General features: G+C 38.5%; 1 protein-coding gene across 5 annotated transcripts in view; it reads right to left on the bottom strand.

Moving 5' to 3' along the window:
- Positions 1 to 3179: 3179 nt before the first annotated feature.
- Positions 3180 to 23796, bottom strand: part of LOC121732622 (epsin-1) — a 30274-nt gene continuing 9657 nt past the window's right edge. For 3 of the 5 annotated variants that reach the window (XM_042122567.1, XM_042122568.1, XM_042122570.1), the window contains exons 2-12: positions 17603 to 17692; positions 14770 to 15061; positions 12975 to 13084; positions 12383 to 12612; positions 9760 to 9901; positions 9094 to 9135; positions 8352 to 8519; positions 5276 to 5423; positions 4735 to 4919; positions 4171 to 4359; positions 3180 to 3539 (exon numbers count right to left, since the gene is read on the bottom strand). In XM_042122567.1, coding sequence (XP_041978501.1) covers positions 4177 to 4359; positions 4735 to 4919; positions 5276 to 5423; positions 8352 to 8519; positions 9094 to 9135; positions 9760 to 9901; positions 12383 to 12612; positions 12975 to 13084; positions 14770 to 15061; positions 17603 to 17692 — 1590 coding nt within the window. In that variant the 3' untranslated portion in view covers positions 3180 to 3539; positions 4171 to 4176. Of the gene's footprint in view, positions 3540 to 4170; positions 4360 to 4734; positions 4920 to 5275; positions 5424 to 8351; positions 8520 to 9093; positions 9136 to 9759; positions 9902 to 12382; positions 12613 to 12974; positions 13085 to 14769; positions 15062 to 17602; positions 17693 to 20158; positions 20205 to 23796 lie in introns of those variants that run through there. The other 2 variants (XM_042122569.1, XM_042122571.1) reach the window with 2 other exon arrangements.

The following is a 23796-nucleotide window of genomic DNA, read 5'->3' as shown; positions in this document are numbered from 1 at the left end:
TATGCAAAAATAACTTTTTGAAACTTGAACGTACACAAAAGCAATCATATTGAATCTGGCGTGCGCTAAAGTCGACAATGGTAAAGCGAATGGTGGAAGACCGAGTCAATTGAGTCCCCCATGAACCTTATATTAGCTAAGTTTCGCCTAAGGACTTATATAAATACAAATTAGCTGTATTCAAATCAGATATTTTATTGGTGTTAACATTATGTACCTCCTTAGTCCATAATATATTACAAAAATAAATACGAATTGAATCAACAAAAGAAAATCTTTTTTGCGGATAATATTCTGTGATGTCAAATTTTTTTCGTCAAAATGAGCAGTAACTTTTTACCTACACAATAAAGTTAAAAATAATTGATGCTACATCGAATTAGTCAAAAAATACTTCAAATTCATGGACAAAAATCAAGTTTATTGCGTCAATCGATTTAGGAACTTAAATTATTCTGACTGCGCGAAAGAGACGGGGCGAATTAGATTCTCCGTCCCTCTCCTACCTTATCTTATATAACATTAGAAGGCCCCTGTCGTGTGAGTTGTATTCTGAGCGTCTGGATGGAATTGAAAAGGCGAAAACGCGCTCGATATTCACAATCTTTGCATCGCGACCTAGTTTAGGCTGGTAAATACTAAAGTACAGACATTCGGCAGAATATTTAGAGCATTAACACGTTGCGGGACGGACGGCTATGACCGTAAAAAAATTGACTGCATAATACGACACTACGGCTGACGCAGTTGTTTATTTTTTTTACTAAACAGTAGGGTTGCTGAGGATTCCTCTTCCTCTTCCTCATAATGAGGAAGTTCCGCAATATTATGGGTTCCTCAACCGTTACCGCATCCTCATAAATAAAAATACAAAAATCCTCTTCCGCTATCGCTTCCTCAAAATTTAGGAGGAATTTATAAGGAATTTCACTGCGCATGCGCGTCGCGTAACGGCAATCATGGCAACGCACACGCCAGAGCGCGATGCCGGACCGAACGGGAGAGCGAGACCTCCCCTCTCGCCACCCGCGCTGTTCCTTGCTTGTTTGTTTTAATTTTATTGACATAATATAGCAAGCGTTGTTTTGTTTACGCGTGTACGCACCACGCAGCTACGCACGCAGTGCGAATAATCTAATAATTTGATTTCTTTTATCGAAAATCGTAATGAGACCGAAGTGCAGTGCTATATCAGGGGTTCCCAGACCTTTTTTGTCCACTGCCCACTTTGAGAACAAAATATATTTCACCTACTTTCTTTTCCTTTTAAGACGGTTTGAGATTAGTGTTGTAACATCGAAATCGATTAATCGAACAATCGATTGTTTTTTTCGATTATCGATATTTTTAATCGATTTTAAGAGTTTCGATTAAGTAATTAAAAAAAAAACGTTTTTTTTAAATTGATTTTCATAAAAAATGAGTTAAAAATTTAATCGATTGTAAGGGTTTCGATTAATTAAAAAAATCGATTTTAATAAAAAACGGGTTAAAATTTAATCGATTGTAAGGGTTTCGATTAATTAAAAAAATCGATTTTTTTAAAATAGATTTTCATAAAAAATGGGTTAAAAAAATTATGCACAACGTTAATAATAAAGTTTTCACTTCTGCCGGCACTCCCGGAGTGTAACCCGTCTTTTTTTTTTCAGTCCCACTTTAAGACCTTGAGCCTTGTGGGCATAAGGGGGCGTAATCACCCACAAACGCTGTACTATATGGACGTACTTCCTCTTCCGCTTCCTCATCCGCATCCTCTTCCTCAAAAAAACATCCTCTTCCTCATCCGCATCCCCTAAACTTGCGCGTGACAATTCCTCTTCCTCCTCCTCTTTCTCATAATCACTTCCTCAACAACCCTACTAAACAGTACGGCATTTGCAGATGAATTTCTAAAGAATGTACTTAAAATATAGGACTACCGTCATATCACATATTTTTTTCTTGTAAGTAGAAGCAGTTGAATGCACACAAACATACACTGAAAATGTTTATGTGTGAGCAACATCTAGGCAGTGTCTGTACGCACAGTACGGTCATGGCCGTGTACTATTGTGTGCAATCATTCGCAATGCGTTGAGTAGTGTCGCGCCGCGTACGTTTGGGAGAAATTGTGTCGCTGTGGTTTTCGCAAAAGTTGTATTCACGTCAAAATTAATGCAAGAAGGTGAGTGTTACATTATTTTAGTAATTATAATGACTAATAATAAAGTTGTACTGATATTAGTCTGAAAAAATGATTTGAAAATTGCCATTTTAGGTATAAATTACATGTAAACAAATTGTTATATTTTGTTATAGATGGATGATGAAAATCGCATCAAACGGCTACTAGAAGAAGTCTCAACACCGGAAACGAGTGATGAGGATCCTTAGCACGATGATGGAGGAGAGTACTGGTCAGATGATGACTATTGTCCACCGTCTTTTTCGGAGTCTGTTTCTTCACCAGGCCCTCAAAATCCAGAGATGGCACAACCTGATTTCACCGAATTTGTACATCCTAATATCTTAGAACATCAGTTACCTGAATCGCTGGAACAGATTCATCAACCAGGTGGCGATAATTTCCAGAAACAAATTTCTGAACGAAAAGAAACCAGCGCAGCTAATCTAGAACAGTTGTCTAACGACGAAGGGTGGTGTAAAACTATTATGCCAATTGCTGATTTCGAATTTTCGCCTTTTCAACGGCTATAGCTTATTTACGGATTTAGCAGTACTGTCAATCTTCATTCGTTTTTTGGTGTTGCTAAATGACGCTACGGGTATTGCCGTTGGAATATTTTGTATGAAGAATTTTACTGTCATATCAAATGTTTTATTCAACTTAGTACCGAACCTCAACGTGTTAAAAATAGCTGGAAGCTAAAGAGTACCGAGTACAATATGGCCGTCATTTCAACGTCCACTGACGTACCTCGATTTGCATGATCAATCTCTTCCATGGAAAACGAATATTGCCGAGGCCATAAACACGGTTTTACTGCAATATTGTATATAAGGCAAAACTTCAACCAACGTTTAAAATCCACACCCGTAAAATGCCCTAGCACTCTTAGCACGCCTAAAGAAGTTTCACTTCAATATTGAAAATATCGAGCGCGTCCGTCGTTCGGAGGTTGCGGGAGGGGTGTCTGTAACCAGGTTAACCATCTGGTTAGTTTTACAGTGCGACTATGACGTCAGCTGTTTCCGACAACCATCGTTTTTCATACATCACCATTACAGTTAGGCAAGAAAGAGTTGACGCAGAACTAAATTTTCTAAACGTCAAATCGAATGGTGGCTTCTTGTGTCGCATTCACATACGTTTGTACACTTTAAATATTATCACGCTAACACATTTTTCACGTGATTAAAAAATTATGTTCGGCGTTAACTGTTTCTTAACAAGCTGTGCTTTATGAAAACTGTGGTTGCCGAAGTATTAGCGGCTCGGTTGACTGTACGTAGCTGTGTCGTGTCGGTGTGGCGGCGACGCGGAAGCTGCGGCGACCGGCGAGCGGTGCCCGAGATGCAATGTCGCTAGCGTTTTACTGGAATATATAAAAGTTTTCTATGAGATGAGGTTGGTAAAAAACGCAAAACATTGTTCATCGTCTCATCGTTACCGTCTCTCTCATGCTCACACGAATATAATATTGCTATCTCGTTTTAGGCGTGGGATAGGTCACTTACAAATAATGTGGTCCGTACCAGTAGGCCTACTACTAAACCGTTCTGAGACTCAAACAATCGGACGAGAATGCCGCGTCCTGCTCTAACAACGTCATTTCACGTTTGTAAGAGTAGGACGCAACATTCTCGTACGATTGTTTGGGTTTCAATACCGTTTCGTGGTACGGGCCCTAACTTGTAATTGGCTACTATGTTTACCTTATTATAATAATAATAATTACTAGACTATGTTATAGACCTGCAGCTCTTCTGATGCTGCGAGTGTCTATGGGCGACGGAAGTTGCTTTCCATCAGGTGAAACGTTTGCTCGTTGGCCCCCTTATTTCATAAAATAAAATAGACAATTAGATTAGACAAAATTCTGGCAATACAGATATTTATATTTGTCCATCCTAATATTAAACTTTCCCTGGACTTCCACGAATGTTTCAAGACTTAGCCAAAATTGAAGATTCATTTTTAATGATGTACATATACGGATAGTTTACCTGTGGCTAGGACAGGAAGGGGTTGGGGGTGTGTCGCGCGGGGGGCGGCGACCAGGGCGAGGCGGAGCGCGCGGGCGCCCAGGGATCCGCCTGCGCCGCTGCCCCCGCCCCCAGCGACACACCCCCCACCGCACCCCCCGCCGGGAAGCCCATCTGCTGCTGCTTGATCTCGTTGATGGACAACTTCGCCTGGAATGTCATAACGAAATGCTAAATATTTAACAGAGTTTTTTTGGAAACCAAATATAATACGACAGGTAAGGTAAACTTGGTAAGCTTTTAATTCTACTACCCTCGCACTAATAATATATTAATATTTACACAGCTTTACATCTATTTTAAAAGAGGAAAATGAATGTTATCTTAGAAAAATAAAAATTGCAAATGTAAAAAATGTTTTTTGTCGAATAGGACAATTATTTTTCTGCCCTAAGGCACAAATATTACACATTATATGCATAAAAGTGGATATTGCCTCTTTATAATATACGAACGCATACATACGCATGCATTTACACTCATACACGTATACGCAATGACGCGTGTGTGCGTGCGTGTACGTACCGGCGGCGGCGGCGCAAACAGCTGCCGCTCGGCGAAGGGGTTGGGCGCGTGCGGGGGCGGGTCGGCGGCGGGCTGCAGCAGCCGCTCCAGGTTCACCAGCGCCGAGTTCTCACCGAGGAACGCCGCGGGGGACTTCTTCACCGCGCCGCCGGTGCCCATCAAGCCGTTAGACGGCAGCTTCTCGTCTGAAATATGGTTCAGTTAGACGATTCGTTATTTATTTACATAACGAATCAATCATGTCAACCAGTCGATACATTGGTTAACGTTTTAACGAGTAGCCAATTTAGATATTTCTGCTGGCACCTACTCCTAATCAATAACCAATAAAGTTAATGAATACGTAAATTTGGGAAATGACGCACGTTAACGAAGTGAACGGCCCAGAGGCGACAGTGCTCGGACAGTTTAGTTCATTATTATTTTTTTATATTAATAATCTGTGTAGGATTATATATGGACAATGACATTGACATTTAGTGCGAAATAACTAGTGAGATTTTCTCTTGATCATTTTTTCTTTCTGTCCGCGGGTTTTTACCTAGCAGCGACAAGTCGAAAGGGTCGGCGGCGGCGGCGGAGGTGGCGTGGTCGAGCGGCGCGAGCGCGGGCTCGGTGCGGCGCGACAGCGCGTCGAACTGCTCCAGGTCAGACGACGGTGACGACACCATCGACAGCGGCGACTTGCTCTGGGAAACAAACATTTTCATGATTGACAAGCTACAACAGAAATATTTAAACGGCGTATTCAGCGACTGTACGAGTCCAGCTCGTCTTTGTTATATTAGAAACATCATATAACAGAAAAAAAGCGATGTGTTCTCCAATAGTAATTATTATAATAATAATAATTTATTTATTGATCATCAAAATTAATTACAGTACATTGCTCATAAAATAACTTACAGGTATAAAATTGACAAAATATAATTTTGATATATAATGTACACGTCTTAATGTAATTCTTCTGTGTCCAAACTAGATAAATCTGTATTTCAGACCACAGTGCTCAGTTTTCCAAGACTATAATTACAAACGAACTGTAAGATACCCTATTTAAATCATATTAATAATTAATTTTCTAAAAATATATTAATACAATAATAAATATGTTTACAACTTAAAAATTAGTTTAACATCTTTTACAAAATAAAGGACTTAAATAAAATATTGTAAATTATCACAAATAAAATTAATAATACAACCATTGGAAAATAATAATTATAAATAATTGACAATAAGAAATTATGTACTTGGATTTAATTTAAAATAATTTACGAGTTATTTCGTAGTTATTAACAGTTTTTCCGTCTCCTCATACGTGAGTTGGTGTAGATATTCAAATAATTTTTGTTTGCATCTTGATTTGCTTAAAGGGTGTATATTCAATTCTTTATTTATTTTATTATAATGGGCCTAGAAAACAATAATGTTTATTGACAAAAGCATGTCTATGTTTTGGGAATTCTGCTATAGCCTAGTTTCGTCTTTTAGCGTATAGATCTTTATGAAAATGTTGTTTAGTGTGTTGTCTCAAGATTGTCTGCATGATGAATAGCTGGCAGATTGATAGGACTTCTGAGGACTGGTATAGTAAGAAAGTAGGATACAAATAGGGACGAAAGCTGCTTACCTTTAAAAGCGATCTCTGAGCGACTTCAAGAGGCCTCATCTTTGTTTTAAAAGTGCCTCCCCAGATTGTGATGCAGTATTCGATTATGGACTGCCCTAGCGCTTGATAGACATGTTTCATTAGACTTTTATCAGCTATATGTCGAAGATTTTTAAAAACATAGGTTAATTTTCTAATTCTTGACGTGACCATATCAATATGTGCGCTAAAAGACAATGCATTGTCGATGATGATACCTAAATACTTAACAGATGATACCTGGTTAAGAGGAGAGCACAAACACTTTGTCTCATTGCAACAAGCATGGGCAGTTAAATTAAAGGTGGTATCTAATTATTTTTGCTTTCGCATAGAGAAACTTATGTATTGTGTTTTATTTGCATTAAGAGTTAGGAAATTATTCTGCAACCAATGGGTGACAAAGTTGAGGCCTCGTTGAGCAAGCTTGAATAATATATTATTGCTTTTAGCAGAAAAAAGAAGGACTGTATCATCCGCATAAGATATGATTCTACCGCCCGATAAACTAAGATTAGAAAGGTCGTTTAGGTATATCAAAAATAAGGTTGGACCTAATATACTGCCCTGAGGAACGCCGTAGCTCACAGGCAAATCATCACTTAGTATATTTCCTATTTTCACGCTTTGTGATCGATTCGTGAGATAATCTTCGAAGAGTTGTAATTGTTTACCTCTAACTCCTATTGCTTCCAACTTATTTAAAAGCAGCGTTGTAGAGACCGTGTCAAATGCTTTTGCAAGATCTAAAATATACCTAAGGTTGATCTACCCACATCCATATTACTAATAATAATGTTTACAACTTCATGAACCGCATCAGTAGTCGATTTATTAGCTCTAAAACCAAACTGATTTGGTGAAAGAATATGATTATGTTCTAGATATTTTATAAGTTGTGTATTAATTATACGTTCTAGTATCTTGGACATCGATGGCAATATAGAAATGGGTCTGTAATTTGTAACACGGTCTCTCTCGCCTGCTTTATATATTGAATGAACTACTGACTTTTTCAGAACCTTTGGAAACTGACCATGAGACAAACATAAATTGAAAATATGTGTAAGTAATGAGGAGAGGGTATGTATATTGTCTTTAAGAAGAACATTCGGAAAACAGTCCCATCCAACAGCGCAAGCGTTTTTTAAGCTCCTAATTAGAGACTCGACTTCATTGATGTCCGTCTCAAGCAAAACAAAAGAATTGATTGGTGTACTACAACTATCTTTTATGCGATAATCTCTTGATGATCTTTATCTTTACATTTAGTAGTGTTGCCAGCCAACCTTTTCCCAATTGATACAAAATAGTCATTAACTTTGTTTACTGATTCCTTAGGATCACGAGAATTTAGTAGGTAAGATGCATGCTGTTTACATTTACTTGTGCAGGTTAAGTTTTTTATGGTATCCCACAATTTCTTATTATTGTTTTTAGCATTATCCAGTAAGTTTGTTTCATAGTCTCTCTTCATCTTTTTTAATAAATTATTGCAGAAATTTCTGTATCTTGTGTAGGTAATTTTAAGAATGTTGTAATTTGGATTTTGTCTCAATCTATCATGGAGCCTATCACGGTGTCTGATACATTTCAATTATTATATATTATTATATAGCTATCCAAATATTTTTATTACTGAATTAGTCGATGTTGGCGCAACTATCTCGCGTCGAAATTAGTTGATACATAGTAACTGGTAATAAGGACATAGGACAGATTTTGCCACGTAAAAATGTATGATTTTTTTCTGTCCTATGTCCTGTAGCTGGACTTAGAGTCAGTATATTATTGTAAAAAATCACATACATTTATATACCATCGAGGAAATTAATTCCTAGGCAGTAGACAGACCAACGTCATATTGGTCGGATCATGTCAATTCAATGTTAATTGTGACCTGTCGGCTGGGTTTGACATAACGCGACCAAATTACGCAGGTCTTCTACCCCCCATCACGTCATACCTGTGTAACGGGCGCCCACGGGTCAGCGGCGGCGGCGAGCGGGGCGCCGAGCGGAGCGGCGAGCGGAGCAGACAGCGGGGCGGCGAGCGGCGCTGCGAGCGAAGCGGCCGGCGCCCACGGGTCGCGCGCCGGGCTACCCACAGCCGACCACGCGTCCGGCGACGTCTCCTACAAATTACATAATTTTGATGTCTATTGCCTGAGTAATAAGAGTTATAACTTGTAAATGTACTGACTACTTTTTATAGAGTTTAAAACACTATAGAGAAAGAAAAACTAGATGAAAATGATAATAAAATGTAAAGAAATGAAATATTGCGACACACCTAGTGTACATAACGAAAAACAAAACCATATTATGTTTTTGTTTGAAGAAAATATTGAAGAAAGATAATAACAGATATACAGTGTGTAACAAAAATAAGTGATAATACTTTAGGGTGTGTACGTGTTCCTTGTAGAGAGTTTACTGTGAAAGTAGCAGCTCTGAAAGACGAATTTTTTTTTTCACTTTTGTATGGGCAAGGGCCCGAGCGTCACGAGTTTCCCCATACAAAAGTGAAAAAAAATTTTGGTCTTTCAGCGCTGCTACTTTCACAGTGAACTCTCTACAAGGAACACCTACACACCCTAAAGTATTATCACTTATTTTTGTTACACCCTGTAGAACAACAAATGGTAGCTTTGGTAGTATTATGAAATATGAACGTCCTAGCAACATACAACCTCACACACTGCTCACCATGGACTCCGTATAATATCTACCCAAATCCAAATGCATAATCTGGAGTTAACAAATATACATGTTTATCACTAAGGCACTAACTAGAAATCACAGAAGCAGACTATCTAGAATAAGGCTCTTTTGCAACCCTCTGGGTTAACGTAATTTTAAACAAGAAAGTAGCCTTAGACGGTAATGAGTAATGACTAATGACAAATGAGGAAGCCTGCCTAGCCCGCCCGGCTTAGCAAGCAGTAATCGCTCATTTATAAGTCATAACGCTAACCAATCACAGTAAACTATTCGGTCTTAACACAAAGTAAGCTCAGAATAGCGTAGAGACCGTGCCATAAGGCTGCCTTTCCACCAGAGCTGAGCGGAGCTGTGTTGCGAGGAATGTGTTTTTGAAAACCAATAGAATCGCTTCATTGACATGTCTTTGCCATGACATCGCTCAACGCGGCGATGCTATTGGTTTTCAAAAACACATTCCTCGCAACACAGCTCCGCTCAGCTCTGGTGGAAACGCAGCCTAAGGCGTGTTAAACCATAAAAGTGAAACAAACCCTTCAATCTTATATTTTGTATAAAACCAATTTCTGGTAACAGTTTAAACTTTAATATAACTTTAACGTATTTCTTGTGTCTATAATACGCAGTATATAATATAATATGTGTGCTGACCGGTCTCTGCGGCGGCGATGGCAGCCCCCAGGGGTCTGCGGGGGCGGGGGCGGCGGCGGCGGGGGCGGGCGCGAGGTTCACGTCCAGCAGGTCCAGCAGGTGCGACTGCTGCTCCGGCTTCTTCGCCTCGGACCCAGGAGTTCTGGAATTACAGATATATTGTTATAAGTTAGGAACTAGATATAGGTTTTTTATTTCACATACATATTTTAAAATATAATTTTTATATTCTAAAATATTTCTAATATTATGAACATCAATTTTTTGTAATTTATTTTCCAAAAAATGTACGTGTAATGAAAATATACGACTCGATACACTACCATCTAAAAATTCTTAATGCCCCTCGGCTGCAATCCTTAATAAAGAAATAATAATTACCAAACTGATTTTTACTATGTGAAAAACCGACCACCTCTTTAACATCTATCTACACAACGTATTCTAAAGAGGTATTTATATCTCCTTCTAGAAATGAAATTAACAACGCACTAACTGAATTACATTTCTCTGTGGACAGCGCGAGTAACCGAGGTACCAGTAGCAGGGGCACATACCGCGCGGGTATTGCAGCGCGCGCCGTCCCGCTCTAGCCTGCGGGAGAGGGACAGGTTGGAGAGGGATGGGGATAGGAATATATTATAGGATGTTAGGTAGTGCGTACAGGTTGTTTAAAGTCCTGAATTTGTATAAATTGGATTGCTTTATGCATGGGCGTACCCAGGTTCTGGGTCAGGGGGGGCAAAATACCCAGGTTCTGGGCCAGGGGGGGGGGGGGGGGGAAATCCCTCAGGGTGACAACGACAACTTCTTAAAACGATAACTTCCGAAAACAACAACTTCCGAAAACGACAACTTTCTAGAATGTCAACTTCCGAAAACGACAACTTTCTAAAATGTCAACATTCGAAAATGACAACATCCTAAATCGTCAAGTACCTAAATTGACAACCGCCAAAATTGAGATCTTCCTGGAAAGACTACGCGTTCGATTCTTTTTTAAAGGACTTTTGCTGCTGACTGTACCTATTTTTCCTTTTGGGTACGGATTAAAAACGGGACGCTATTACTAAGACTGCGCTGTCTGTCTGTCCGTCTGTCTGTCACCAGCCTGTAGCTCAAAAACCGCGATAGCAAGACAGTTAAATGTTTCACAAATTATTTATTTCTGTGGCCGCTATAATACAAAAAAAAGAGGCGCTCCCATACACAAAGCGCGATTTTTTGCCCTCTTTTGCTCGATATCAATAATGTTAATAGGACTTGAATGGTAATAACTTTAAATATTCACAAAATACTCAGTTTAGTTGTATTTTTACTTTAATAATAAAATTAAAATAAAAAAATATTTAAGGGGGCTCCCATACATAAAACCTTTTATAGTTATTTTATAAATTATATACCTAGTCAATGGCACGGAACTCTTCGTTCCGTGCCATTGCACGGAAGTCGGATGCGCCGACTCGCATTTGGCTGGTTTTTTGTCATTAGTATGTATATAATATATAAAACAAACTAACAAATAATTCATTCTCGAGTAAACTGCACTTTACTTTTCTCGAAATGCTAATTACTAATCTCGAAATAATGTATTTCTTAAAATCACAAAAAGGGAAAGACTTATACTTACTATCAACGCCCTCTGCCCCTAACATGCAGGTACTAATAAAAAAGTGTCGAGGTCAAATCAAGGTCATATATCGTTCTGTCTAGCCTTCAGATTTACGCCGAACGCGCGATAAGGAACTTCGTTCCAATATTTTTGGGGAGTTTAAAGTAGCAGTGGTTTGCAACATTCCGTCGCACGACTGTGGCGCCGCATCTAGGGGACTTTTCACTTGAGACGCAATCTAACCGTTCATCGTCGTTGCCGTCGCGCGTCGCCGTTGGTTGTGTTTGATCGTCTCGGGGGCCCTCTTATAAATTAGACATTTATCATTTTTGGAATTTGTCATTTCAGGAATTTATTTTTTCGGAATCTGTCAATTTAGGAATTTGACATTTTAGGAATTTGCCATTTCAGGAATTTGCCATTTTCGGAAGTTGACGAGTTTAGAATACACGTTCTCGGAAATTGGCATTTTCGGAAGTTGTCGTTTTGGGAAGTTGTCTTTGTCACCCTGAGGGGGGCAAATTACCCAGATTCTGGGCCAGGGGGGGGGGGGGGGGGCAAATCAGATTTTTTATAAGCTAGGTGTTTATAAAGCTAAAAAAATTTATAATTTTTTGTTGTAAAAATATTGTATTGCAATCAAATGGCAAAAATTCGTTTTCTTAATTTTTGATTTTAATAGATAAAAGTACTAGATAGTATACTTAGTAGGGACGTCGACATGATCCAGCTGCCCCCCCTGCCCCCCCCCCCCCCCCCCCCCCCCTCGGTACGCCTATGGCTTTATGCTCCTTTCCTAAATTGGATCTCTAAAGGCTGTCAGCATTCTAACAGAAACTTAAAGGAAAATTAATGAATAAATGTAAAGTAAATAACATTTTACATTCAAGTTTAAATAGAATGCAGTATACTTTAAAGTTGTTAATTCAAATAAACTTGCAACTTGCATTGCTCATGAAAAGGATAGGATTTTCAGTTTTCACATGGTGGATTTTTCTGGTGTTGTATTACCTGAAGTCGTGCTGCGACTGCGAGATGGCGAGCTGCAGGCGCACGTCGTCGGAGCGGCGGCGGCGCTCCTCGCGCTCGGCCTCCTCGCGGCTCATAGCGAGCGCGAGCTGCAGCTGGAGCTCCTCCTCGCCGGCGGTGAGGGGGCGGGCCAGCTCGGCGCCGCCCCACTCGGTGGCGGGCGGGCTGGCGGGCGAGTCCAGCGCCGCGTCGCTGCCGAACGCGCTCGGAGTCTGAAAACAACACCAATTTGCTTTAATACTCCTCATAGTATGTAAACACATTTAAATCTTTTTTATTTTATTTGACTTTGGCGCCCAACGTGGGGCATACATAAAATATTTGTATTCTCATCACGTCAGGGCCCGTGCTAATTTCATGACCCAAGAATATACCCATAAGAATTCATAATCCAGGAAGATGGAATACTTTTTGGCCGCTCGCCGGGACTCTTGAATCTTGAGCCACAGCAGTCATCAAAGTGGTATATACTTTACATTTCTGGGGACCAACGTTAAGCTTTATCTGTACTAAGGTCTATCATAATGATATAAATATCCGGGGTCTTTTAGGTCTTAAAAAAGGAGTACCGCCCCTGCGCGAACCGCTGCTTGGCCTTGAGCGCGCGCGCCCGCTCGTTCCGCAGCCGCTCCTCATCCTTCAGCAGGTTCACCAGCTGCTTCGCCTTCTCGCGCACGTTCAGACCTGGAATAGAGGTAACCCACCTGCGCGAACCGCTGCTTGGCCTTGAGCGCGCGCGCCCGCTCGTTCCGCAGCCGCTCCTCATCCTTCAGCAGGTTCACCAGCTGCTTCGCCTTCTCACGCACGTTTAGACCTGGAATCATCATAATCATAAATTAATCATCACCAATATTAAAGTAATTAATATTAGTAACAAATAAATTATTATGGTTTTTGATTATCATCATAAAAAAAAACTTAAATGTTAGCATAACCTTCGTTGTTAACTAGAAAAATACAGGCTTTAATTTTTTTTTTTTTGGGACATCTTAAATGTTGAATATTATATTACTTAGCTTTATAAATTATAAGATATCTATTCAACATTCTTGCAATACAATATGTTCTTTTCTACTTAGTCTAAAATGTGTGTCATAACCATAAAGTTAATGACCCTAGCGGAATAGAAAAACAAAGGCCTGAGCAAGAGAGATGTCACTATCAGTAACACTGCGTGCTAAAAAGAGACGTGTGATACATGAGAGCAACACTCTTTTTTTGACGTCCAGTCGGCACGTGCCGCACGTTGACAATTTAATCTCATAGAATTCATGTTCAATCATGCTTGTGTAAGTGTATACATACACATATTTTTCACTCTGATGAAAATCAATTTTGGTTTCGTTTGACAGCTCGAGATTGTTGCTCTATTCCGCTAGGTATATTAACTTTATGGTCATAACTCATAACATACACTTCTCTAGAACATTTTTATAGCATAATATAATATTATGTTGTAAATTTAGTATTGTATTTCAAGAGTCCTTAAGGTTTATTTGCAGAAAATAATAGTTTGTATTGTAATAATTTAATAGATAATATTCTATGTTAATTTCGCTCTATACCTGGTAACAGAGTGATTAGCTTATCAAATGAAATGGTGTTACTACATAATTGGAAGTATCTTATCAACTATATAACATAACATTAGGGCGTTAAACGGCTCAAGGCTGGCTGTTAAACCTATGCTAATACTATGCCCGCACGGAAAAGAAGCGCTTTCCGCATATTGTATAAAAGAATTTTAATGTGTAGCTTGAACACAATCAAAATGCAAAGGAATAGAACTACTGATAGTCTGGCGTAAAATGGCAAATCTCCTTTATTAATCTGTATTTGTCATCCACCTTCTAAAATTGACGTTGACATGTTATGTCGATCAGCTGAACACATGGACCAACACATCGATTTTCACCTTCATTAAAAGTCCTGGGTATACTTTACTCCCCCTTTCCAAATAAGCTTCCATCCGATATTAGTCAAGTTTCGTTTATAAAAAAACCCTTATCTACAATCATAGTATTCTATCCCAGTTTTATACAGGGTGTAACGAAACTAAGTGATAATACTTTAGGGGGTGTATGTGTTCCTTCAAAGAGCAATTTTTGTTTTCTAATTTGTATGGCCAAGGGCCTGAGTGTCATGAAACTTTTCATACAAAAGTAAAAAAAAGTTAATTCTTTACAGCGCTACTACTTTCACAGTGAACTCTATACTATAGGAGACCCATACAAACCCTAAAGTATTGTCACTTAGTTTTGTTACACCCTGTATATTAGTCAATAGTCATGTGATTTCATTTACTAGAAAACCCTTATCTACCATCACGATTTCTATCCCAGTTTTATATACGAGTAATAAACACCCACCTTGGTCCTTCCCCTCCTCCATATACTGGAAGTCTTTGAGCGTGTGTATCGCGAAGATATTCTCCTTACACTGCATGGCCACCTTCTCCGTGCCCGTCTTGATGAGGTACTCCATGAGGACCAGCGCCTTGTACACGTGGCGCCAGTTCTTGCCGTGGTCGTTGAGCCGCTTCCAGATCATCTGCATGATCTCGGTGAAGGCCATCATGTTGTAGGTGAGGTCGGCGATCTCCGCCATCAGCGTGCTCGAAGGCCCCCATGGGTCGTTAGATGTCGCCTCGCGCACTTTTACCTGAAACGAAGTAAGATATTTTTTAATACTTTCATTTTTCTTATTTCAATTTTTTTATTGTTGAGAGAGGTGGAGTGAGTACTTTGGGTCGATTTTAGACTGTAAAGTCTAAACTCAACCTGAATATTCCCAATTAGACCAATTAATTCTTATTTACACGTTTTTTGACTATGACTCGTAAAGTTTGAGGCATAGTTGAATCCTTACTAATATTACTATTCAGTGTTCACACCGATTTAGATGTAATTTGGTGTGGACCGACTTTAAGAGACGGTTATGGACATAAAATAGTTTTTATTGCAAAAAATGTGCAGTTTCCACGCGATTAACCAATTTCGTGTATACGTGGGAGAGCCAACTTCGGCACGAATGGGCCGGCTCGACCGGAGAAATACCACGTTCTCACAGAAAACCGGCGTGAAACAGCGCTTGCGCTGTGTTTCGCCGAGTGAGTGAGTTTACGGGAGGCCCAATCCCCTATCCTATTCCCTTCCCTTCCCTACCCTCCCCTATTACCCTATTTCCTCTTAAAAGGCCGGCAACGTACTTGCAGCTCTTCTGATGCTGCGAGTGTCCATGGGCGACGGAAGTTGCTTTCCATCAGGTGACCCGTTTGCTCGTTTGCCCCCTTATATTTTCATTTAAAAAAAATCGGATTCTCTATTCAGACCCGTATGTCATCTTACTTACTAACTGCGGCGCAGCGACCCAAATAATTGAGTCTTGGCCTCTGACACAAGCACACGCCATTTCTTCCGAACCTGTGCGACATCTTGCGTATGTCATGTAGTTAAGTTTATAAAATATTATGTATGTCATATAATGCAATATTTTGCACTGATCTTATCTCTTTTATGAATACGAAGAATGACAGAGATGACATAATAGTAACTGAGTTAACCTTAACCTAGATCTATCATCTATGCAAGTGGTTCTTATTGTATTTATTGTGATGCAACGAAATAGCCTAAAAAATAAACAATGAGAAGTACTCATTACTTTATGTATACATATTTAGGTATGTAATTTTAAGCAGAAATTTAGACCAGACTAGAAGTTTTGTAATTTGTTGGTGTTATTATGCATTTGTTTATTATCATATAAATGAATTCCTGAAATAGAGTACAAAATGCATTCCAAGTGCATTTCCCCTAAAATCCAAATACAAAATATTATGTTATCTAAAACTTTAGATACCCAGTAAAATTAGATTTGGATTTAAATTACTCTTGTTAGAAACTCATCTTTTGCCAGCACCTTTATTAGTAAGATGAAGCCAACAATGTTTGTGAATAGTTTAGGTGCTAGATTCGTATTGAAAAAACTGGGCTTGGTATACATTTTACCATAGCATCTTCGTTCAGTATAGTCCTACTATTTTAATATATTAACTACTAATTAGTAATCCACCCACACACCAACGTCATTGATAAAGTAAACCGTTTATGTAACTGGTAGTCTGTGAAACTGCAGTATACTCGTACGATTTCCATGTTTAACTATCACGACCGTGTATTTGAAGTAATAGTACGTGAGAAAGAGACATATATGATATAAGGACTGACATAAACTGTTACTTAAATTGAATTTAATGATGATTATGCCATAAACTATATTTTCTGTGAAAATCTTCAATGAGTTAGTTACTTACTTTAAGTATTCATTTATTATGTTCCCGCGTGCACAAAAATTTAAAGATTTTGATGCAATTTTGTGTAAAATGAATTCCAAACTACATAATAGAAATATTCACGTGAAAAGAAAACAACATTGTCTGATACTCGGAAATTGAGAAAAATCACTTGACAGAGAATTTGGAAATAACAGGAAGAAATAGCTTAACCCGTAGCCCCCTAATACAAGACGAAATGAAAAATACGATTGCCTCATATCCATAATGTGAACCAAACCTACTAAGATTAGATAATAGTGAGTAATATGCGACGACACAACATGCATGAGCGTCAGACTGATAAGTGATAACCAGTGTTTCATTGGAAGGCGTTGAACATGTTGCGAATAGTGATAACATTTTAGACATTTTTATTGCTAGGAATGCTTGCAAATTAATAACATTTGTATGAGTTTCTTATATTTCAAACTGCTGTGAGGGCTGCATGGTACATTTTTACATAAAATCCTATGCACCACTTAACTTGACAGATGAAGTATCGAGAATCTGTCAAAAAAGCTGTGAATAGCCTATTCGGCACTTTATCAGAGAGTGGTGAAACAGGCCCTAAATGTTTCTAAACAGACTAGACAGTAGATTAAAACTCACCAGTCTTACTAGCTCGATTGTTCTCCTAAGTTTTTCACTTACACCTCACGGGTTTTTTTAAATTCCTAGTTCATTTATTTTTCTTTAGACTCATAATAATATATATACTCATAATAATATTAATCGTGGGTTATAATACCATGTTATATCTCCCGTTTTAGTTATATCTTTGTATAAATTAATATAAGAGATGACATGATATTTTGACACATGATTAGAACCTATACTAGGACTGACGCGAGACCCCAATTAGAACTTACCTGAGCATCTGAGTAGTTGTGCGCGAGGTTTTTAATATTTCTCCTTAGGCCCGCCACGTTTACTTGCATTTCGTCCCGGGCGCGGGGCATCTGAAACGGGAACACACAATTATTATTTGTCGGTTTCAGCAATCTACAAACATGACACACTACACAGGTTAAAAACAAAGAATTGATGATGGATGCAGGACTAGCGGCTATTTAAATAATATAAATCACAAATAAAAATAACCTTTAATTAAATAAACAATAAACATGTAGATTCTAAACTATCAAAACAATTAATATGCTCTAGACGTCGTTTCTTATCCGACATTGAGTGGTCGATAAAACTGATAGCGTAAGGACAAAGAGTTTAAGGACATTCACGTCGCACAACAAAAGCTATTTCGGTAATGCATTCGACACGGTCGTCCGTACGCCACGCGATGTATTTTCGCGAAGCTATTGACCCCGCCTCATTTGTTCACTAATAAACATGTTTACTAGACGTGATAACGACCGTCACATAGTAAACATCGTCGTTTCGATAGTGTATACGGCGTACGCGAGGGCGTCCCCCAAGGTGCCACACTCGTTCCGTTATTATTCATATATTCATAAAACCAGCCTAGACTTCAGTGTTAGATTCTATGATTTAGGAGTTCAAATAGATTTTGAAAGCCATATCATATTTTTAAATACAAAACTGATTTATTAACATCGTTTAGAGAATTATAACTGAAATAATTGCAGTTATTTAAACTGACCTTTTACCCTTATATTTTCATTAGTAAATTAAACTGGACATTTGTAATTATGTAGTATAATCGTCACGAAACATTCTAATCAGGATTATGTTCAGACACTGTGATCCCCGTCTTCAATTACTGTCACCCTTAGCAATTAAAACGTAAACATAATATACCGATACAATTAACTGGAGGTTAATACGAAATCAATATCAGCCGAACTCAGTAAGGCTTCGTGTTTTAGAGAATTACGATCGTAATCAGCAAATACATGAAAGTGACCATGGCTCAACGGTCGGTCGTAGAAGATGCATACCGCATACGTCAGTACATGCATTTATTAAAGATCCTTGACCATGGCTCAACGGTCGGTCGTAGAAGATGCATACCGCATACGTCAGTACATGCATTTATTAAAGATCCTTGACAAAGACAAGTAGCTGGTGTTCAAGAATTAAGCACGTGGCCGCACACCTCCAGACCAGATTTTTCAAAACCTGATAAGGACTGTTTTCGAAGAACCTGTGTAAATATGCCAACAAAAGCAATATTGAGACTACAGCTCTAAATATAAATAAATAAACTGAAAATCTCAACATAATATTAAGTAAGAATAGATACTAAACCTGAAGATAAATTTTGTCACCGGATAGATAAATTTTATATTAAGTATGCACTTTTTCATTTTATAATTATTATTAGTTTAGTAACTGTTTTATGATTTAGTATTTTAATTACTTCCTTTATTAAATTAAAAACTGCTCTTTATATAGGATATGAACAGTAATTATAACAACTTTCTAATATCAATTTATTGTTATCAAATATCAATGAAATACTTTGATAAATTACATTCTATCTACTTTGACTACTTACTAACTATAACTACTTAACTACTTTTTTCTTTTTCTCATGGCTATTGGCTATGTAGGACTATTGTTAATTGTATTACACTTTTATACTTAAAACTGGAGTGTTAGTGGTGATAAAGACAATAATAGCAAATTGATAAAGAGGGCGCCAGCATCACTGTGTCAGACCAGTCTAAGTGTCTAAACACAGCAGGCCGAAGTTACGCGGCGGAAATTCCGCATGATTACGTTCGCAATGTCAAACGCATACAAAATACGGACGGAACGCGATGGAATAGTGTGTCATCGGTAATTTAAAATACATTGCGAGCGTAATCATGCGGAATTTACGCCGCGTAACTTCGGCCTAGTAGTGTGTTTAGACACTAATTATTCCTACTAGACGTCTGTATGTAAATATTAAAATCGTATCCAGCAGCTGGTAGTTGGCGTCCACTACTGCAGTCATAATGTAAACCAGCACCTTGATAAGGTTCTTGTCGTATGTACTATTAGAGAAGTTGATTCCTAGGCAGATGGCGGACCAACATATTTGGTTGCGATAGGTCAAACCCTGCCATCAGGACCACAACTAATATTGAATTAACATTAATCGACCGAATGACGTAGATCCGTGATCGTGATCGTGAGGAATCAATTTCTGCGATAGTAAAATAACGTGGTGCTATGTGCAAAATAGCCATTGCATTTAATTTTAAAATAATCTTATTTGATTCTAAATAACAAAATAGAGAAATAAAAATTTGTTCTGTTCATACATTATACAAGTACAGCACATACACAGTACGTTCTCGCGAATTTTTAACGGAGGATGAAATTGTACACACACAAATAACGGAGCTCTACAAGTGAGCACACTATAAGGAGCAACCACCGCACCCCATAAGGGTATACAGAAATCACTAGGTAATAGGTATTCCACTTCTTTTGAACACAGAAAAAGAAAAACTTACAAAACGTTAACGCATGGTGGCGTTACAGGTAGACTACTGGGGTGCTCCGTGTTTTAGCCACGGTAATGACATTAGCTGTTAAGCCGACCACACACGCACCTGCAGATCGCTACGACCTCGCAGGAAGGTCGAGTGTCAAACACTGCAAATACTAGCAAGGCTTTATAGCTTGCGATAAAGGGCAAAACACTTGAAGAACAACATCAAGAACAAAGTAAGCAACACAGGCAATAAAGTGTTTAATTTTTAGGCTGTTGTTTCAGATGAATACAACAGGAAAACTGACTGTAAAACATTAAAAGTATTATCTTTGTCTAGTCAGTATGAATAATAAATACATAGTCTATTTTTATAAAACGTTTCCTGGAATCAAATCAAGTCATTTCCAGCTCTTTGTGACTAATAACAATAATTACCATTTGGTCCAAAATATAATCATAATAACAATAAAAGTTAGGGAAAAGGAAAATTTTCTACGATATTTTCCAGTTTAACTCTTTAGCACTGTAAGCACAATCACAAAATGTGGAAGAATAAAATACCATCCGGTTAAGTATGGAAGGATTGCTCTGCTCGATTTTCGCAAACTGCCAACCTGCAGGCAAGTGTAAAGTTACGACGAGTGTAAAGGAGCCTTTCTAAGTTAGATAACATGGGCGGAAGCTCTAGAAGCGCCGGGGAGTGCGGGGATATTGTTAAATCTGTGCCCGTTGCTTGGACAACTTGCCTATGACGACCGCAACCAAGGTCAGAAGTTTTCTGAAACGTCTGACAAGATATCCCAAAGTGTTCTCAACCGAAATGCACTTTTAAACCCAACCAAAAGACTTTGATAAACTGGAAACTCAACCAAAAGACTTTGAAAAACTTAAAACTCCGTCGAAAAAATTTGAGGTCCAATTTGTGGAGCAAGAGGATAAACTCGCCTTATCTCAATATTGGTGTCTCCTTAGATTTTTCATTTGCATTCTTTCAAACGTTACTATTCTGTCTCTAAATATTCAAAGGCAATTAGGCATTCACAATTCTAAATTGACCAAGCGCCGCCAACCTTGAAAACATATGATAGAGTTGAACGCTCTGCCGTTTAGTAACAAGTAACAACATTAAACATTTGTGTATCATACAAAACATTTCAAATGAAAAAGCCGCGAGCGATTTACCGTTAGCTTGGTACCATAACAGGCGTGAGCTCTATGGAATCACGACTCAGCCGATGGGATTCAACAAAGCTGCTTTGTAGTTGTCATGTCCATTGTGCGGTTATCTTTAGACAATGGACTGGCCATTTAAAAAGTAGGATATTTACTGGTCTAGAAAAATCTTCGATTAAAATTGACGTAAGCAGTGATGCTGTACCCTGGTTGTTTTGTTTTAATCCAACGTACAGCTTCGACAAGGTTTCAATGCAGTCTCGATGTAGTTAAACTGTGAAAATCAAATGTTTGGTCAAAACTCCGAAGTCAGGCTTTGGGCGTACATAAGAATACTATTTCGCTGATTGATAGGATATATAAGACTGGATCAAACAAGGAACCAAACTGTACTAATCCTGGATTACATCCATCCAATTTTATGTTCGTCTGAAGTGTTATGGATTATCAGAACCAGCAAATCCTTTATGCAACTTTATAAATAGATGAGCGAACCATCTGTTGTTATTGTCTCGAGATGAGCACAAGCTACCTGGGAGGCCAAATTCGATACCTTGCCTGCGCCTGCGCAATGCGCATGCACACAACTCTTTTACTTTTTTGGCAGTAAACAAAGGACCCTGCACTAATGTGACTAAGCCTGTCATCAATTGCCCTTAATATTCTTATTAGCCTGCACCAATTTGAATTGCAGATCCAGTTACGCCCAAATGTCTGCATAAAATTAGTTAATAGCTAGTTTTATCAGACTGTCGTAATGGCGGATTTACAGCCTGAATTTCCGTGAAGGATACGTAGCATAACGTTTATTACATCATAGAAAGCAGATTCTGGTTTTTACGCAAAATTAAAACGGCCTTTGAATGCTATGATAGTTCTCATATACGTCAAATAAACTATAAATAACTATAAATTATAAAATAATACTACTTCGTAATTTATTATACAGATACATACTGCATCAAAACCTATTCGAAACTGTCATGATATTGGATTAAAAAACCTTATTCGGGCTAAAGGAACTCTTCCTTTGACTAAACTCTATTCAAAAGTAATCAATCTAGCTTTAATAATACGGTTACACGGTCACTCTGGCATCAGTTCAGTCCATCAATCTGAGAGTTGAGACTGACGCCAGAATTATGACCGGAAAGTACGTAATAAAAAATGATCAGTCCGTCAATCAAACGGTTACAAATTACAATATCATTCTCCCGTCAGTCTGGATCTGACTGATGGACTAAACTGATACCAGACTGATCGTGTAACCCTAGTCTAACAGTGCTGATGATTGACAAACATTCCCATTTCCCACCCAGGTGGCTGGTGACTGGAGCGACTGAAGCGCGGAGATGAGCGGTCTCGTTCAATGACCTCGCGCGTAACGCAACACCTATGCCACCGAACGACATTATTTGGTAAACTCTACGAATAATAAAATGGTAAACTTTACAAATAGCATATTTCTGACATAAATGTTTTTGATACGCTTTGGTACAGAACCCTTAGAACAGCTCGTGTCGTCCATTGCGTTGCATCATGCGTGAGGCATTTTTGAGGATTTTTTGACCCACTCTGGCCTTGATGAGATTTCGTAACATTCCAAGATTTTGCCATAGCATTAGGGTCTAAACCTAAGCCCTTACATAGCTATAGTCTATACATGGTATGTATAGTATGTAACAGCTAAATGTTGGCTACGTACTGTAACAGTCTCGCTTTAACTCTTAACACACAATATGGTTTTTAAACTACTAACTTATAGTGCATTAGTGCCTGTAGATGTTTAAGTTCTAAACTAAGTTCTGTGCTGTAGGGGGTGCTAACCAAAGTCCTAACTAGGTGAATAGATAAGAGCTAGGCAGTTTATAACAAAGGGTTTATAACGTTGTCAGTTCCGTTTTCCTCCTAAGGTCGTGTATATTTAAACCGCTTTAATAAGGTCATCTGCATCGTGTTTTGCAAAGGTCGTGCAATGTTACAACTTACACAGTGACTATCAAATTATCTACAAAATGATCGTATACTCGGCACGAATAGGCCAGCTCGTGTTAGCTTGCTCGATCTCTGGTGAAATAATCCTTATGGCGCATCCACACATGGCGCCGGCTTATACCTCCGGGTTTGCCGCCGGCTTTCAGATTACCTTGCCACCGAAGCCGGCGGCATGTGTGGATACAGCATTACGTCGCGTTGTGGTGAGGGATTCTAGATCACAAACTTCTTTGCACTAAATCTTATTTCGGGTTTTTTCCATCTCCTCTTCCAAAGATTTTATGCGTAATAATCTCTATTCTAATAAATTATTGAATTGCTTCTAATATAACCCTTCCCTGGCCTTCTGCTGAACATAACTTTTTCCAAAAAAAAAACGTACGCGTTCTCGCACGATAAAAATACCGCCAAAATTTTTGGTTTCTTAACGTCTACGATAAACGGCACCCTAAATATTAAGCAATGAATTTCAAGGAACGTTTCAATTAC

This window comes from Aricia agestis, chromosome 12 (assembly GCF_905147365.1).
Source record: "Aricia agestis chromosome 12, ilAriAges1.1, whole genome shotgun sequence".
Taxonomy (NCBI): domain Eukaryota; kingdom Metazoa; phylum Arthropoda; class Insecta; order Lepidoptera; family Lycaenidae; genus Aricia; species Aricia agestis.
Note: the sequence above shows the minus strand (reverse complement) of the source record. Positions and strands in the feature narration are given on the sequence as shown.